General features: G+C 41.0%; 1 protein-coding gene and 1 long non-coding RNA gene across 15 annotated transcripts in view; one reads left to right on the forward strand and one right to left on the reverse strand.

Annotated features, from left to right (window-relative positions):
* DMXL2 (Dmx like 2) overlaps window positions 1-6,400 on the reverse strand; it is a 173,181-nt gene extending 166,781 nt beyond the window's left edge. For all 13 annotated transcript variants that reach the window (XR_012414972.1, XR_012414973.1, XR_012414971.1 and 10 more), the window contains exon 1: window positions 6,086-6,400. Coding sequence is in view for 9 of the 13 variants with exons in the window: in XM_005559563.4 (XP_005559620.2) it covers window positions 6,086-6,172 (87 nt within the window). In the remaining 4 variants the exon portion in view is untranslated. The remainder of the gene's footprint in view (window positions 1-6,085) is intronic.
* Window positions 5,616-19,611, forward strand: part of LOC135971799 (uncharacterized) — a 58,305-nt gene continuing 44,309 nt past the window's right edge. For both annotated transcript variants that reach the window (XR_012414975.1, XR_010588062.2), the window contains exons 1-2: window positions 5,616-5,739; window positions 18,966-19,056. This is a non-coding gene — a long non-coding RNA (uncharacterized lncRNA). The remainder of the gene's footprint in view (window positions 5,740-18,965; window positions 19,057-19,611) is intronic.

A 19,611-nucleotide genomic window follows, 5' to 3' on the forward strand; every position in this document is an offset into this window, starting at 1 on the left:
CCAGCCTGGGTGACAGAGTGAGACTACATCTCAAAAAATAATAATAAAAATAAAAAACTGACAAGCTAGAGAAGTCTGACTAAATCTGAATTTCAGATATTCTATATTACTATCCCATTTTAAATACTGCCTTACTTTCATAGAAGGAAATTAAATTGGTCAGGCATGACTTGTTTTTCCACTGTGCCATTATGGTTGTTACCAACATCCTGTGCTCTTTCAGATAATTAAATACTGAGACTCTGATTTGTTCTAAAAATTTACTGAGATCCAAGTTAAGATAATCTGATTATAATTTCTAAAGTAGTCTTTTAAATCCCCCAAATCCTAAGAACAGAAACTAAAAGAATAAAGGCATTGCATGGGAAAAGGAAAGCTTCGAAAGAAGAACCTAAACACTATCACACTGGCCCCATCTCCCACCCAATACTGTACTATGGCAGTCACAGGCAATTATTATCTGTCAGGTGCCAAGGCCCAAAACCTAATCAAGAGGCTCCTCCTCACAGGCAATTATTATCTGTCAGGTGCCAAGGACCAAAACCTAATCAAGAGGCTCCTCCTCACAGGCAATTATTATCTGTCAGGTGCCAAGGACCAAAACCTAATCAAGAGGCTCCTCCTCACAGGCAATTATTATCTGTCAGGTGCCAAGGACCAAAACCTAATCAAGAGGCTCCTCCTCACAGGCAATTATTATCTGTCAGGTGCCAAGGACCAAAACCTAATCAAGAGGCTCCTCCTCAGCTGTAAGCCCAAAGACTCATTCCTAGACCCACTACTTCATAAGTGCTCTGAATGGCCTATCTACTGAGCCAGAAAGGAGGTTAGACTCCCTGACTGTGAGGTCTGATAAAGTCCTGTAAGTGCAAGTGAGAAGCAATATACAATAAAGACTCCAGACCTACAACTTCGACACAACCACTTTATGTTTCTAGTCCATTTTCTCTTTTAGCCCCTGAAAATCTCTAGAGAAGTCCATATAATTGTCATTCGTGGTCTAAATACTTAAAGAATATCTTTAAGAACTTCTTTTACAGATCAAAGACCTAAACATGTTTAAGTGATTTAGACACCACCATACAAGTAGTTGGTCTCTGACCTTCTATTTTTGGGGAAGACATTATTCAGAACCTTACCAGAGTTTCTCAGTAGTTGCTAGGAGTCTTCTTGCTACAAGCAGGAAGGCTAATTAACAAGCTACACAGGTACATAAGAACTTATATAACCCTATATTCACGTACTGGCTGACACGAAGCCCAAGCCCACAAGGTTTTAAATGTATCCATTTAAATAAACAAGAAGCTACACGCCAAGAACAAAAAGGCAAATTTCTCTTAGAAAACAAGTCCATTCTAAATTCTTGACTTCTGTCTTTCCCTTTCCTCTCAGCACAGGTTGACACATTAATAACCAGCCAGTACAGAAGCATGTTTTTAACCAACTCCTTGATTCCCCTGGCCAAAAGTTATCTCTTAGTCTTCCTGAATTCCCACTTAAATGCTGGCAATATTGCACAGCTGGCCTACTGTGGTTATTAGGTACATGTCTTTTACTCTCCTATTAGATTACCAGGATCCTACACTTCTTCAGTAAACTCCCTGAAATCAAGACTATGTCTTGTAATTTTTTTTTTTTTTAAATACCCACAAAGCTTAGCACACCTATGTGTTCGACATTTGCTAAATGTATAAACTGGTTGATTATTTTTAAGGTTTAGTGTTGCCATAACTCTAGGACTGAAATGTTATTCTACAATAGAGTTAAGACATATCTAAATGCCATAAAAGAGGTTATACAACATTATCTTCTAATTTTTAAATCAATGGTTTTCCATTTATTTCCAACCTTTTGTTGGTACTTTAATTAAAAAAAAATCGAATGTCAGAATACCAGGTGTATTTTCCTGAAAAGCTACAGGTAATGTTTGAAAATTATATTTTTTCAACATTCTAAGAGTGTCTATTATTTAATGAAGAAGTCCTGTGGTTAAAAAGTAACTTTTGCAAAGACAACAGTCACTCAATAATTTATCCTTCGTATTATGCCATTCCTTTGCTTCTGTTCTTATCTTTCCAAACCTTAATCTTCCATAAAACCTCTTCTTGTTTTCCCAACTACAATCTCTTCCATCTGCCTTATGTTATAATTATACAAATCATTTTAATCTCTGCCAGTATATTATAAATGCCGTAAGAGTGCAAATGACTTACTAATTTTTGTAAATGTTCATCAATGTGTTGAAATCATGTCAGACTATAATAATAGTCACTGCCCACATCTGAAAATAGTCTGCAAACCTTAAGGCCAAATGAATTTTTAATTTGAAAATCATCATGTATGATCATTATTTCAATTAATATTTTAATATGTGCAGTAAAGTTTAAAAATAGCCAAGAACTATCTTTCAGAAAAGTAGTAACATAAATAATGAGAAATTTACAATATCTGTTGCATAAACCCTCAAAACATTCACTGAAGGGTAGTTAGAAATGTCTTAAAGACAAAATAAAGTATAATAAAGCACATACACAGGAGAAGATCATCTCTTTGAACTACCAGAGATTTGACTCATTGCAGGATAACGTTTCCAAAACCTAGATCTTACACTGAAAAGAACAAAATTGTTCAAAAGGTGATGTTTTAAAATGTGGTATCTACAGCTACATTTACGAAATCACAATTGAATGTTTAAGAAAACAGCTGTATGCTGCCTAAACACAAGTGAAAAGCATCACAGCTTACATGATACCACTAAAACCACAGACATCAGCTGAGATTGTCTACTACAGACTGCACTACCATGTCAATATTGCACAAACTGGGACATCATGACATCAAGCAGTCATTCACAGCCAACCAATCACGCCACCCACCATGCACAGGAAAATATGTAACACACCATTTCTTTCAATTATTACAATGTTATAAACTCAAAATCCTTTTAGAACAATTCTATTCTTCAAAGATGTATCAATTTTAGATTCTGAAATAAAGTATGTATTGTATTTTGAAAAGGTTCTCAGGTTACCATGAAACACAACATCAGCTAAGAATCATCAGTTAGTTGCAAGACAGTATTCTACACTATGTCTGGCTGGGAGGCCTTCCATCCATCCACTAACCCACCTACGCACCTACACGCCCTCTCCAAAGCAGGCACTTTGATATTAAGAAGGAAATACTACAAAGAAAAGCCCACAGGATGAGAAGTCACAAGACCTTCATTCCAAGTCCTGGCTGGTCACCCTTTTAATCATCTGATCCAGAACTAAAGCTTCTTCATCTGATTGCTCTAAAATCAAGTGACATGCTCCATGAAGAGGAGCTTGCTTTTTCTTTTTACTATACAAATATAGGAATTCAGGTATTTGTTAGTTGATTGTACAGTGCTTGAAAGCAGCTTTTTTTTTTTTTTTTTTTTTTTGCCAATCTGTTTTTCACAAAGCCCAAGAGGTCATCTCCAGTTCATGACAAAATTATAACTGGATCAGTACACTCAAAACTAAGGTATTAAAATGAGGTGGTGTGCAAAATGGGTTTGTATTTGCATTTGTCAAAAGACCAAAATAACAGTGTCACAGGCAGGCATCCTAAACCAGGTAAATTTTGAGTCGAATTTGGAAGACCAAAAGGACTGTCTTTTTTTTTTTTTTTTTTGAGACGGAGTCTCGCTCTGTCGCCCAGGCTGGAGTGCAGTGGCGCTATCTCGGCTCACTGCAAGCTCCGCCTCCCGGGTTTACGCCATTCTCCTGCCTCAGCCTCCCGAGTAGCTGGGACTACAGGCGCCCGCCACCTCGCCCGGCTAATTTTTTTATATTTTTAGTAGAGACGGGGTTTCATTGTGTTAGCCAGGATGGTCTCGATCTCCTGACCTCGTGATCCGCCCGTCTCGGCCTCCCAAAGTGCTGGGATTACAGGCTTGAGCCACCGCGCCCGGCCAAGGACTGTCTTGTTGCAACATAAAAATGCAGGTTAGAGTAAGAAGATCAGTATGTAACAGAGGGGCCAAAGTGAGGAGTACATATAATTAAATATAAAGTCAAAGATGGAGAATATTTGACAAGTTTGTATTTCGTAACACAGCTATTAGAAACAACTACACATTCTTAAGCCAAGAGTGATATGGTAAAATGATACTTGAAGAAAATTATCCTAGCAGCGGTGTGGAGGATGAAGAAGTTATCAGACATGAGTGTCAGAAAATTGTTTTGAAAGCTTTCATATTAATACAAATAAGACTGTAAAGTAAGGTGGTGGTTAAGGACATGAAAAGGAGTAAATCTGGTAGAGAGTGCAGAGAGTCAACTAGACTTTGTGAAAGGTTGAATTAGGGAGGTGCAAAAAGATCTGAAAATGACTCTGAGCATCTGGTCACAAGTGGCCTACAGCATAACCACACCTGCGCAGCACTAACAGTTCTTACACAGGTTTTTCCAGGCTGCATCTGAACCCGTTTATTTAGTTCTACATACCAGACCTGCAGTGAAACAGCACTCCACTTCAGATGGAAGCAGAAAACTACCACCACCATTCTAGCAGGAAAATACCTATTACCAAAGATTCCAGCTTTGTTTCTTGATGAAAGAGGCCCACTATCTAACCCTGGGGAACTTTCTATCTGCACTACTGGGGAACAGGGAAATTTCTTCTCTCTATCCCCAAAAGATTCTCCACACACTTGAAGACCAAGCTCAGTTCTATATGGATCTTTTAAGTCACACGTACATAAAACACAGATGACACACCAGTGATAGTGATAGGCGTAACAATATAAAGCAGGCAAACCCTATTTTTAAAGGGCTTGTTCTAAACTGGAGCTAGGCCAAGTTGATTACACTAAAAAATTAAAGTGGCTAAAAAGCAATCTTCTGGGGTTAATGTATCACAAAACGTCAAAAAAATAAATTGTTCCAGAATGCACTGCTACATAATGATTCTGCAGTTTTGCTGAAGCTTTATTTTCTGCCGTTTTAAAAACACTGTTGGAAAGCAGACATCGGATCAAAGGGTTTTCCTTGTCTAAAAAGCATACCATTATGCTATTTCCAATTTTATCAAGAAGAACGGTTATCAATAACAAAATGTATTTAATAAACGTCTGGCTGCCTACAGTTCCTTTTAAGGAAGACCACGTATAAATTTCATTCTTTAAAAAAGAACTCATATTAATCTATGGGAGACTGTGAGTAAACAAAGCTCCAGGGCTTGGTTTGAACATTTCCATTTTCAAAAAGGACTGATGAGTCCAATCTCCTTGAGAAACATGTCTATTTCATCCAGCTTTTAAGGAGATTCTAAAACGTTATGTATACATACACTTTTCTCAAACAAGCACTGTCGTAAATTTTTCACATTGCCTTACTATATTTAAAAAAAAAAAAAAAGGGCTACCTTACAGATTAAACTATTATCTAGGAGGGTTACCAAACTACGACCTCCTGATAAATGAGACAGCTCTCCAAGTCACTGTCACTCTAACCCTTCCATGCTAAATCTTTCGGCCGCAGAGGATGAATTTTTCTATCTTCTTCTTGGAATTAAGATCCTGCATTATCAGGAGATACGCAGGGTTAGGCTTAAAGCCACAGACTCCAGCAGCTCCAAGCTGCCCTAACACAGCGGGCAGGGGGAGCCAAGGCGCAGCATCGCCTCCACGCTCCGAGACCAACACCAAGTCTCTTCGCCTGCACGTTCCGAAACCAACACCAAGTCTCTTCTCCTCCACGCCGAGAGCAGGTGAGAAACGGACGCTCTGGGGTTTCAGCGACCCCACCACCTTCCTCCACCGCAGACCCAAGGGCCGCCCTAGGAGGAACCTTCTAGTTCAGCCACCTCGGGCCCGTTTGCTGGGGGTGGAGAGTGCGGTGGATTACTAAGCCTTTCCCCTAAGGGGTGATTTCCTACACCAGACGCAGGACCCACGGTCCCACGGGGAACTAAACCCCAAGGCTGCAAAGGGGCCACGGGTGGGGCCCACCAACACCTCACAGCCTCCTGAGGAGGCGTGCGCCCTGGACAGGAGTTCCCTGCCCCCGCGTCTGGATCCTGGTATCTTCCCCTCGGGCTCCCGGCCGCCGCTCACCGTGAAGGGGACATCCCCGACGCTGCCCACGGAGTAGCAGTTGTCTCCAGGGTTGACAGCCCCAGTGAGGACCTGATGCAGATGCATCTCCGGAGCCCGGGCTGTACAGAATGCGCGAGAGGGGCGACGAGCCCCGCGCCCGGCCCTCCTCCGGCCGCGAGAGCCGCTTCCCTCTGTGCCTCCCTCGGAAACCCGCCCCGCGGAGGCTCCGGCTTAACTCCTCGCCCGGCTTTCGCCTTCCCTCCGCCTCGTCCCTGCCATGAGGGAGCTCCTCGACCGCCGCCGCCGCCCGGGTCGCCGCTCAGCTGCGGAAATGCCCGGATGTTCCCACTGCCTGCTGCACCGGCGCACAAATGCGGGAGGAGGGCAAGGGTGCGTGTGAGGCGGGGGAGGGCACGAGGGGGAACGCGCGAGCTGGGAGCGTGCAGCAAGGGACGCTCCGCCCGAGGGAGCGGGCCGGCGCGCGCGCCCACCGCGGGGGAGCGACGGTCGACGGGAGATAGAGCCCCCCCTCCCGCGGCAAAGCTCTCAGTTCAGTCTTTTTCCCCACGCCCCGCGTTTGCGCGTGCGCGCGCCGTGGTTTCCAAGGCAATTGCGCGCGCCGCGCCGACCCTCGGTCCCGGCATTGCGCGCGCAGACGTGCGGGAGTTCCCTTGGAGCCTCCAGGGCTGCAGCCGCTGCGGACGGAGGACGGAGGACGGGGGGCGGAGGACGGGGGGCGGGGCCGGGGGCGGGGCCGGGGCCGGGGCCGGGGCCGGGGCCGGGGACTGGGTCGCGGGCGGGGGCGGAGTGGGGTGTAGGTCGCACGGGGCCACGCAGCAGTCGGACGCCGGGGACGAGCCACGAGCCTGTTTTGCTGTGTTGAACCTAGTCCAGAATACAGTGTGCAATGGTCAGTGCAGTTAGCCTCAGGACACCCGTCACCAGGAATTTCCACCTGGAGATATCTTATATCTCTTCGGTCTTTTCGAAAGTGCAGTACATAAGATAATTTATTTTACATAAACAATTTAGGCATCTTGCAACTATTTAGAGAAGCCGTACTCCCCTGACAGCTAATTATTTTGCTCCCACTTTTTGTCACGGTTATTCTAGACAGCAAAAAGCCCCCTTAGAGACGGGTGACTCCTTTAGACTTTTTTTCATGGGTAATTTCATGAATTAGAAGAATCGCCTGATTTTCCATACTGTCTGATAAACGTTGAGTGGTTGATAACAAGGATCAGATCCCTGCCGCAGGCCAATTCATGGCGAATTTTTAACCCATACTATGCTTAAGTCACAGGGTAAGGCAGCAGGGGACACCAGGACACAACTGTGTGTAAAACCAGGCAGAACGCCAAAAGTGTTGTGATTGAGATATAAAAGTCTATGCACCGCAGAAGAGGAAGAAGGATGTTGACTAAGGGCCTGGATAAGGCGTTATGGAGACATAACCTGACATAAACGCTGAGTTTAATTTTGACAGGCTGAGATAGACAAGAAATGCTGCAAATACGGTACAGAAAATGGAGGGGGGAGTGTTGGAGGTACAAAGATTAATGTTTGAGACAGATGATTTATAGGGTGGGGAAAGTAAATAATACTTAGCAAGAGATCAAGGTATCCAAGTGGTCCATCTCTTGGCCTACCAAAACATGTTATGGAGAAAGTCTTGAATGCGCCAAGAAGCCCAGATTTCACTCTGCATGCAGTGGGGGTATATCAGATGTTTCTGAGCAAAAGTTTATATAATCAGAGCTGCTTTGGGGAGATGACTTTGTAGCACTTTGAAACATAAAGGGAAGGGTGGGGAAGATTGGAGGCAAAGATCTGTCAGTCCTTGGTAATCTTTTCAGTAGAAAGTTGCAGGAGGTATGAAAAATAATTCTTAATGACCTAGGGCATTCTCTCTCTCTCTCTACCCCCCTCCCCGCCCACTCTGTCTCCCTCCCCCACTCTCTCTCTCCCTCCTCCTCCCTCCCCTGCCATCCCTCTCTCTCCCTCCCGTTCTCCCTCTTCCTCCCTTCCCCTCCCCCCCGCGCCATATCCAAGGATTCCTTTTTGATATCCCAAATTCATGTCCCTCATCATCTCCACTGCCATTACCTTAATTCCAAACATTATTTCTCATTTAACTGCCCTCATAGCCTTCTAAATGGTTAAACTGTCTTCCACCTCTTGCCTCTCCAATCCATCCACCACACTGCAGCCAGCGAAACCTTTTTAAAATACTTTTTAAAAAAGAGAGACATCTTTAAAAACATAAAAAAAAGAGGCATCTCCCATTGTTGCCCAGACTATACTTAATTCTCCAGCCTCAGCCTCCTGAGTAGCTGGAACTTCAGGTGCCTGCCAACCCACAGGTTCAGAGAATCCTTTTTAAAGGAAAAATTCCTCTGCTTAAAATCCTGTAGTAACTCCCCACTCCATATAGGTTGAAGTTCAAACTCCTTAGCTTGGCTGAGAATCCCATCCAATCTGGCTTCTGCCTTATCTTCCTGTCTTATCTCACATGCCCTTAGGTTCCAGCCCCACTGAGCTAATGCTGTTTCCAGAGTATACTGTGTTCTTTTATGCTTCCTTCCTTTATTCACGATCTTTGCTCTATCTGGAATGCTCTACCTCCCCTTGTTAACCTGACAAACAGCAGGTTAGCTCAAGGCACCTATTCAGTAAAACCCTCCTTGACCACCCCAAACACTTTGAGGCTTCCTTCACTGTAAAACACCGTATCACATGTCTCAAAGCAATGTAAGTATTGTTTGTATGTCTGTTTCCTCTAGCAGAGCCTTAGATCTTTCAAGTCAGGATCTGTATCTGATTTTCCCTGTTTCTCCAGTACCTGAATTATGATACAAATAACCTGACATATAAGATGTGAATGTAAATAAGAGCATCCAGTTTTGCGAGAAAATGTTACGGGGTAAAAAAGTACCTTTCATTACTTGTAAAAGTGTTCAAATGATATTATAGTGGTTTTATAGAGGGAGGTATTACATGTTCGTATAAATACAGTATTCTATATTCATTATACTGAGTTCTAGGAAATTACTGACTCTGCATATTTAATTATATACTACTGACCATGAATAAAGATACTCAGCTACATAGCTAAAAAGAAATACACTGACAATATTATAGCAGACAACAAAACAAAAGAAAAATGAACCATGGAGGCAAATATTGGAGATTTAAGTTGGTACTAGCAACTAAAAAACATGTCACAGTATCAAATACATCTGAGAAAACTCCTATACTGTACATGCAAACACAGCATGTAGCAGTAAAATTGTGTATAAAGCAAGAAGTTAGTACAATATATTTAAACTTTACATGAAGGTTTAATTCATGTAAACAAATATTTCAGTAAAAAAACTGGAACAACTCTTACAACAAAGTAATAAATTTGAAGAAATTCCAATGTTATATACATACATAGAAAAAAGGCAAATATGTTACCAAATGTTCATATATATTAAATTGCAGGATAAAAATTAAATATGTGTTATAGAAGCTAGTTTTGAGAATTATGGCCACATAAGAAGTGAAGGCTGTTTCTAAGTGTCATAAAGTTTTTATCTTTACCCTCAAATTCATTTTTAAAGCCTGATAACCATTGTTACTACTGGATTCTAAATGAATCTCTTAATCTTTGACCTTAGCTGCATTAGAAACCAAGTCAAAACTATCATCAAACAACAAATTGTACAATTGTACGCAGGTTTCCAAGAGTGTTACTAATTCACATTATTTAAACCATTTCACATTTGGCTTTTGTTTTACAGCATTCCATGGAGTTTTGGCCCATTCACAGTTGTGACGTTGTGAGCCTCTTTCTTCCTCTCAGTATCAAACTCAAAATCTGAAGCCTGTATCCACCTGTTCTCTTCCCTCATGAATCCTTTAAATGGATTCTTGATAGCCTTGTCTGAAGGTTGCAAATGGCTAATTAGGTCTCCTGGAATTACAGCTGAGCCTTTTATTGTCCACTCTGATCAATCAAAACTCATTCCAGACTAATATGGCAAGTTTCCTTGGTAGCCCACCAGGGCAGCTAGACCACACTTTTGACTGTCCACAATTTCATCTCTTCCTTGTTCATCCAAATTTTTTCATGGACCTAAAAACAAATTGGAAATTCTTCTAATTTTGGAAATGGCTTTCTTTTAAAAATTAGAAAAAGTGGCAGTTGTGTATCATTAACAAAATATGCTAATCGAATTGTAAGATATAATTTCTTATGTCCACAACTCTTTTTTTTCTTTTTGCTTGGATTTGAGATCCCAACACAACTCTTAATAGTACCTTTGGGTTGGGTTTAATGGCCCATTGAATGTGTGCCATTAAATGTGGGACTTAGTTTCCCAGCAGTATCACATACCTATGTGTACTAGTTATCAATTACTGTGCAATAAATTACCCCAAAATTACCTAAAAATAACAATAGAGACTCTATCTCACAGTTTCTGTGAATCAATAATTTGGTAGTAGCTTAGCAGGAAAGTTCTGGTTTAGAGTCTTTCATGATATGGCAATCAAAATGTCAGCTACATGCTAAATAAAAGCTGGACACATAAGACCACATAATTCATTTGTATGAAATCATTTGTATGAAATTTTCTGAAAAGACAAGTCTACAGTCACAGAAAATAGGTTAATGGTTGCCTGGGGCAGAAGGTAGAAGTGAGAGTGACTGCTAATGGATATGAGGTTTCTTTTTGGCATGATATAAATATTCTAAAATTAGATTGTGGTCATGATGGGGCAGTTCTGTAAAATTACTAGAAATCACTGAATTGTATACTTGAAATTAGTGAATTTTATGGTAATTAAATTATACTTTCAATTAAGCTATCTAAAAAAGAAATATCAGCCAGAGATACAGTCATCTGAAGTCTTGACTGAAGCTAAAGGCCCTGCTTCCAAGATGGCAGGCTCTCATGGCTAGCAAGTTGATCCTAACAGGCAGATGGAGGCCTTAGTTCCTATGTGTTCCTCTCCACAGTGCTGGGCGAGTGTCCTCAAGACATGCAGCTGGCTTCTCCAACAGCAAGTGATCCAAGAAAGAGACCAAGGTAGAAACTGCAATGTCTTTTATAACCTAGCCTTGGAAGTCACACACCATCATTTCCACCATATTTTATTGGGTGCAAAGGCCAGCTATAACTTACTGTGGGAGACTATTTCCTAAGAAAGTGAGTGCCAGGAGGGGAGAGTCGTGAGCAGCCATTTTGTAGGTTATCCACTACACCATGGAACTCAAGGACTTCATCTTCAAGAGTCAAGGGACATGATTTGTGTCATTATTACTCTTACCTACAGAGGTAACTGGAATTTCTACTCATAAATCTACAGTATCATAATGTTGATCTTTGATATATCTGTTATTCTTGTTGATCTATCTACATAATTTAAATATTAAATTTCTCAAGTGATTCCATTTGTTTAAGGATCTAATATCCATTTTTAAAAAATATTTCTTCTAGTTGTGGGGACCGTACAGTTTTCCTAGGGATGTCTAACACTTTAAGCTGCTGGTTTCTTCAGTTGTATAGCAATGGAAGCCCCGACTTTCTGTTACCAGTTCATTTTGCAGTATATTGTGTGAAAGTCTGAAATTGAAGTTGTAGCAATACCTTTATTGCTTTTCAGTCATAAACTATAGCAATGATGCATTTTAATCTAAAATATCATAGATGTAAACCTATATCAGTTATCACTTTAACAAACCACTCTGAAACATAGTGGCTTAAAACAACAATTATTATTTCGTATGTTCTGTAAATTGGTTGGGAAGTTCTTCTGCTGGTTTCACTTATAGAACTGCAGTGAACTGAAAGTTCACCTGTGGTAGAAGGTCCAAGATGGCCTCATGTCTATCAGTTGATGCTAGTTGTTGTCTGGGGTGCGTCAGTTCCCCTTTATGTGGCATCTTGTCCTCCATAGACTAGACTGACTTTTGTACACGGCAGTCTCATGCCTAGCCTTGAAGGTCAGAGTCACTTCTATCATATTCCTTGGTCAAAACAAGTCACAGAGCCAGCACAGATTCAAGAACTAGGGAAATAAAATCCACCTTTCAATGGGAAGAACAGAAAAGTCACATTGAAAATGTGTATAGAAGAAGTTATCAGCCATCTTTGCAAAAAAAAAATCTGTATCACAGCCTCAGACTCTAGCTTTGACCATCTCTGTGGCCTCTGATTTGTTATATTTGCTTTTGCTTTAGGTAAGCATGTCACTTATAGGATGAAAAAAAAAAAAACTTATGTATCTGCTGTCTTTCTCTGCTAGAGGTAGTGTTAAGTTATTGTTTTCTTGGTGACTATAACTCAGACTCTTAGCTATTTCTCATTCATTATGCATTTGGCTTTTTATCTCTAATGTAAGTGCGTTGGACATGGGGCAATTTTTAAATACCTTTCTCTAGGGCAAAGGTGAATCTTTATGCATCTTATAAGCAAGTGAATACGATAAGTTTTCATCTAGTTAGATTATTTTGTTGCTAGACTCTGAGAACACTGACCATTTAGAAGGAGTATAGAGAAGATTGGTTCATATCTTTGCAGGTAACTATTTATGATTGTACTATGAAAAGTAATATGCTGTATGTATATAATTTATTTCCTTAATGATCACTGATTAGCACTTTTAGAAACTCATTTAACAAGAGCTTAAGGGGTAGCTAATTTTTTTAAACATTTTGTTACATGAATAATTATATAGATTAGACCAGACACAAAAAGTATTCACCCTTGCTTATCTTTTCAACTTCATCTTTCAACATTCCTGACCTCTATATGTAGAGTACAACCACACTAATATACAGTAATTCCTTTCAAGCCTCTGGCCACTGGCTAATTTCCCTTTCCAGAAACTCCCTCACTATTATCATTTGGTCGGGTGCCGTCGCTCCTGCCTGTAATCCCAGCACTTTGGGAGGCCAAGGTGGGCAGATCACCTGAGGTCAGGAGTTCGAGACCAGCCTGGCCAACATGGTGAAACCCCATCTCTACTAAAAATACAAAAAAGAAAAAAAAATTAGTCAGACGTGGTGGCATGCACCTGTAGTCCCAGCTACTTGGGAGACTTTGCTTGAACTCGGGAGGCAAAGGTTGCAGTGAGCTGAGATCTCACTACTGTACTCCAGCCTGGGCAACAAGAGCGAAAACTCTGTCTCAAAAAAAAAAAAAAAAAATCGTTACACTTTTTGCCTATCTCACTACTACTCTTCCCTAAAAATTCAGTTCGGGCACCTTCATTTCCGGAAAACTTTGCACAGTGTGAATTAGATTCCTTTGTTATATGCTAACAGTATTCTCTTACCTTTTCTGCCTAGAGGGCAGGGACTGTGTCTTAATGTTGACGATTTCTGATTGCCTTACCTATTATCTGTTTTCTCCTCATCAGGACTCTCAGTTTTTAGCTGGGAAATAGATGCCTGGAATAAAGAATACATTTCCGAGTCTACCTTGTTGCCACTTGGTTATATGGCTAAGTTGTGATCAATTGGATGTTGATCAAAGCAGAAGTACAGTAGTTTCTGGAAATTTTCCTTAAAAGGTAGTTGTCATACCCTTGATGCCTTCATCCCACCTTCCTCCATCCTGTTTCCCTAGAACATAGGTGAGATCATTGAAGCTCCATTTTGGAGCATGAGGATGAGGGTTCAACCCTAGGAATGGTAGATTAGAAAACTGGAAGCTGCGGGGTTCGGTTGCTCACACGTGTAATCCCAGCACTTCGGAAGCTGAGGTGGGTGGATCATTTGAGCTCAGGAGTCCCAGACCAGCCTGGGCAACAAGGTGAAACCCTGTCTCTACAAAAAATACAAAAATTAGTTGGGCGTGGTGGTGCATGCCTGTCATCCCAGCTACTCTGGAGGCCAAGGTGGGAGTTTTGCTGGAACCGCAGAGGTGGAGGTTGCAGTGAGCCGAAATTGCACCACTGCACTACATCCAGCCTGAGCAACAGAATGAGATTCTGGAAAAAAAAAATGAGAGAAAGAAAAAAGAAAAGAGAAAAAAACTGGAAGCTTGTCACTTGTCACTGAATTTCCAGGCAACTATGGAGCCTTCTCACCAGCCTCGGGCTTCTCCATCTGGATTTTTACATCAGAGAGAAATAAACTTCTATATTATTTAAGCCACTATGTTTTGTGTCTCTGTTAGAGGTGTTGCTCATTCTAACTTTTAGCTGTGTGTGTGTGTGTGTGTGTGTGTGTGTGTGTGTGTGTGTGTGTTTATTTGCTGAAGCCTGGCAAAGTACCTGGAACATAATGGGAACTGAAGAAATGTTAATTAAGCCAAGTAGTTATTAACTGTATTGGGGTACATTATGTAAATTTAGTGAAAATGTCGCAAATATTTTAGAACTTACATACCTTTCCAAGGCCTCAGAAAACAAAATACTACATCCTGTCGAGAGGGCAGATGGTAGTTGTGGGGAGAGAAGGCCAATAGTATTGAGATAAAGGATAAGGACTGAACAAAAGTTGAAGTTAGTTACTAAATCAGGCATGGTCTGCTAGGTAATCAACAGACCATTTTGTGCATCTGGAGAAATGAATTAATTTTGCTGGCGTGGTACTTGAGCAAAATACAGTTTTAAAGAGAGAGAGAAACAAGTTCATTTCGTGCTAGACTTAGAGAGCAAACTGAACTTGTGTTGTTCTGGTTGCTGAGAGAAAAATCAGTCAAGCTAACCATCAGGCATTGTGGTGTTGAAATCACCAAGTATTGCACAGTACTCTTAGGGGTGGGCCAGGATGGTCAGGGAACTGAGCCTCCCAACACCACACCCCTAAAGGGAAGTGAGAAGGGAGAGGAATCAGCACTTCCTCATGGTGAAGAGATGGCATCCCTGCCTGCAGGAAAGAATTTGTATCTGGGGGCAGCAGAAACAAGCATGTGCCAGAGGGTCTGGGTCCAGTGTTTGTTTTTTGTTGTTGTGTGGTGGTGGTGGTGGTTTGTATTTCCCTGCATGTGGGTGTGCCTACATGGGTCAGGTGTTAACCAAAAAAACCTGACGTTATCAATTGACTCTCCTTTTAATCTAGTTCTATATACTGCAAGCATATTTGTATAGGCATATTCCTGTGACCATTAACCCTTCTACATATGAAACAAGATTATGAAAAATGTTCAGGATAGATTAAGGTTTTTATTGCATTTTTCAAAAAGAAGATTGTAAAAATAAAAAACTATCCACCAACATATGAATGGATAAATTGTGCTATCTACATACAATAGAATATTACTGATAGTGAGGAATGAAGTACTGACATATGCCATAATGTGGATGACCTGAAAATATGCTCAATAAAGGAAGCCAGACACAAAAGTCCCATTGACTACACATTTATATGAAATTTCCAGAATAGGTAAATCCATAGAGATCTTAGAAAGCACATTGGTATTGCTGGGGACCAGGGGAAGAAATGAATAGGGGTACAGGGTCTCCTTACGTGGTGATAAAAATGTTTTGGAACTAGAGTCAATGGTTGCACAACACTGTGAATGTATTAAGTGCCCCTGAATTGTTCACTTTCAAATGGTTAATTTTATGTTATATGAATTTTACCTCAGTAAAAAGAAAGAGTCACTTTTTGTTAATTAACAGAAACAAACTCCGTGTGTGTACAAAGAAAAAGTTCTAGAAAGTAGGTTAACAGCTCTCATGTCTGGTTGATAGAATTATAAAAAGTTTAATTTCAATCTCTTTCCACATTTGTTTCCAATTTTTCTACAATCAATATATATGAGTTGCTTTTATATTGGGAAAAACATAATGATTTTAACTTTTTAAACAAAAGATGGCCTTTAAGTCTATGAAGAAGTTTAATTAAGAAACTAGGAAATCATGTTCAGATTAACATTATGTATTCCATATCAGTTGCAAAATTAAATTTTAAATGAGGATATAAAGTTTTGTGGAGTATATTTCACTATTTTTAAAACACAATAATTTGTGCACACTTATATGTAAAATTTCAAATGTGAATGCAAAAGACATGTTTAAATTTGTTTAAAAGACAGGCATTGCAGAGGGTTCCTGAACAAGTCTATGGGCCTACTGGGCCTTTGATCTTGGAGTGGATGATGACTTCCATAGCTCTACAACAGTGTCAGTAGGCCTACAACCCCAAAATCTCACCACCTTTGAAAAGCGGTTGGTAAGTAGTGGTTGGTTAGTATAAAAAGCATATGCAAAAATAGAGGCAACAAGTTACACAGTATGCTCAGAAAAAGCTAATCACCTTATAGTGACTGAACAGCACGTTACGTTGTGATTTCTGTAGGCATCCACACTGATGCTCTGATCAATTAGTATTCATTTACCTGAATTGGCTCCTTCCTTCCAAGCCTGCTCCCTGTACTACTTCTCACATGGTGGCTTTTCTTCCTATCTCTCCATCTATGGCAGTAGGAGTGTGCCTCTGCACCCCTATATTCCTTTATGTCAAGTTGGATGAGTGACTTTCTTATTTATTTGAGTTGGAGTCATGATGAGTACCAAGTCCAAAGCTAGCAGACCACACTTAATTTTTGTTTAGACTTCTTATGAATTATAATTTTTCTAATCATTTTTTCTAACAAAAGTTGGATAGTTTTTGTTTGTTAGTTTTTGTTTGTTTGTTTTTGAGACAAGGTCTTGCTCTGTCACCCAGACTGTAATATAGTGGCTCCATCACAGCTTACTGCAACCTCAACCTCCAGGACTTGAGTGATCCTCTCACCTCAGCGTCCTGAGTAGCTGGGACTACAGACACCTGCCGTTACACCCGGATAATTTTTATTCTATTCTATTCTATTCTATTCTATTCTATTCTATTCTATTCTATTCTATTTTAGAGATGGAGTCTCACCCTTGTTGCCCAGGCTGGAGTGCAATGATGCGATCGATCTCAGCTCACCACAACCTCCACCTCCCAGGTTCAAGCGATTCTCCTGTCTCAGCCTCCCGAATAGCCGGGATTAGAGGCATGTGCCACCACGCCCAGCTAATTTTGTATTGTTAGTAGAGACGGGGTTTCTCCATGCTGATGAGGCTGGTCTCGAACTCCCGACCTCAGGTGCTCCACCCACCTCGGCCTCCCAAAGTGCTGGGATTACAGGTGTGAGCCACCATGCCCAGCCTACACCTGGATAATTTTTAAATGTTTTGTAGAGACAGGGTCTCCCTATGTTGTTGTTCTCAAACTCCTGGGCTCAAGCGATCCTCCCACCTCAGCCACCCAAAATGCTAAGACTACAGGTGTGAGCCACTGCTCCTGGTCAAAAGTTGGATAGTTTTTAAAAAACACTGGCTACTTGCAGAAAGAAGTCTAACTTAAGAAAACCATAATTCCCTACAACTCTTTCAGAGTTAAAGAAAAAAAAGTCATATTTGCTTTTATGGAGCTAAAATAATTATTAGAGTTTTGGCTATTGATCTGTGACCAGTGATTCCTGTAGGACGCTTTCTGCCTATTCTAAGGTTACAAAATCAAGCCGGGTTTCCGATTCTCTTCACTTAACACCCCCAATAAGATGCTTTTTCTGCCTTATCAGCCTCTAATAATTTTTTTAAAGTCAAAGCGAGTTTATTAAGAAAGTAAGGGAATAAAGAATGGCTACTCCATAGGCAGAACAGTGGCATGGGCTTCTCAGCTGCTTATACTTATTGTTACTTCTAGATTATATGCTAAACAAGGGGTGAATTATTCATGAGTTTTCCAGGAAAGGAGTGGGCGATTCCCAGAACTGAGGATTCTTCCCCTTTTTAGACCATGTGACATAACTTCCTGATGTTGCCATGGCATTTGTAAACCGTCATGGCACTGGTAGGGGTGTCTTTTAGCATGCTAACGCATTATAATGAGCATATAATGAGCAGTAAGGACGACCAGAGGTTACTGTCATCACCATATTGGTTTTGGTGTGTTTTGGCTGGCTTCTTAACCACACCCTGTTTTATCAGCAAGGTCTTTATGACCTGCATCTTGTGCTGACCTCCTATCTCATCCTGCAACTCAGAATCCCTAATCTCCTATGAATGCAGCCCAGTAGGTCTCAGCCAATTTACCCAACCCCTGTTCAAGATGGAGTTGCTCTGGATCAAACACCTCTACATATTTCCCCCCTTTCTTTTACAAGGGAACCCTTAATTCTAAGGGTTATAAAGGGGTAAAGATCCATCTTCTGTAACAGATGGATCAGGCTGAATAGGGGCAATGATATTCCTGCCTAACTATTAGGGTATTTTGCATCCAGGGCAAAGAGGAGCTCAGTCAGAAAGTGTTGGTATGGCAAGGGCCATTCATAAATCTTGAGTTTCTGGAAGATTAATAAGTGTTCAATTTAAGAAAACATTCAGTAAGCTTATCCTGCATTCCTATATGAAGAGTACAACAGCAATATATTCCACAACAGTAAAGCAAAATAAATAAAATTATCCCAAGTAAACTAAATTAGAAGGCTTTCCATGAACCGTGCAACGTTGGAACCAAGCTGATATGGGGTTGCTAGCTGATTCCAATAAGTGTCCAGAATTAGAATACTGAACCAGATTTTTATACTACCCATCCCTCTTGTTTCTTCTGAACTGCAGTCAGAGATCACTGATTGGTTCACAGGAATAAGCAGGGTTAGTCTAAATTGCAACTAAGCTTCAGCACTGGGCAGTTTCCATTGCCCTTCCCAGAAGGAGCCGAAAGCAGTCCATTTTGAGCTCGCAAAGGCTTTTAACTGCTCAAGATAATTTTTAGTGCTAAGTATAACATGAACCCCAAAATTCCTGTTCCCTGGATGGTGGAGACCAAGAGAAAGTACTGCCACATGGTTACAAGGTCAAGCTCCCAAGGACATAAAACACAATGAGAGGGAAACTTCATCTAATTTTTTTTTTTTTGTTTCAGAGACCTGCAGCAAAGTTTGTAACTGACCAGTTTCCTGGAGCGTCTTGAGCGGCAGGTTTACAGGGGTCCTAAGCCGATGTTCTATCCTCAGGTACTCCTCTTTTTGACAGAACAATGCAGAAAGACAAATTTATAGCACAAAGTACACCAAATTCACTATATGTTAAGATTGGCCTCACACATCCTTTTTTCCATTAATCAAAACTTTGCAGAGAAGATAAACAGTGATTTTTACCATTCACTCAACCAGTTTGCACAGGGAGAGAGACAAGAAGTCTGACCAGTAAGAATCCTTACCCTTTTGCAGGCATGCCAGGTTTCTGGGTTTTCTTTCCCTGAGCAGCCCTAACAACCTTGCTCACTGCATGAAAGCCCTGGGGGCCAAGCTGCAACTCAAAGGAAAATCAGCTTTTTTTGCTTCATGGAATCATAGGCAAAACCCTCTCAATATTGTAGGATGCCACCCAACTAGCTGCATGGGGAACCTGAATTAATATTTTCTATTCCCTTTTGCTCCAGCCAGGGTAAAATAAGTGTGACCAAACAGACATTAGCCACTCTCCCTAGCATCCAATATTGAACTGACAAGGGTCAAGCTTGCCCCCGGATGAACCCTGCCATCTTTAATCCAACCTCCGACCAGGAC

The sequence above is a fragment of the Macaca fascicularis genome, chromosome 7 (genome assembly GCF_037993035.2).
Source record: "Macaca fascicularis isolate 582-1 chromosome 7, T2T-MFA8v1.1".
NCBI lineage: Eukaryota > Metazoa > Chordata > Mammalia > Primates > Cercopithecidae > Macaca > Macaca fascicularis.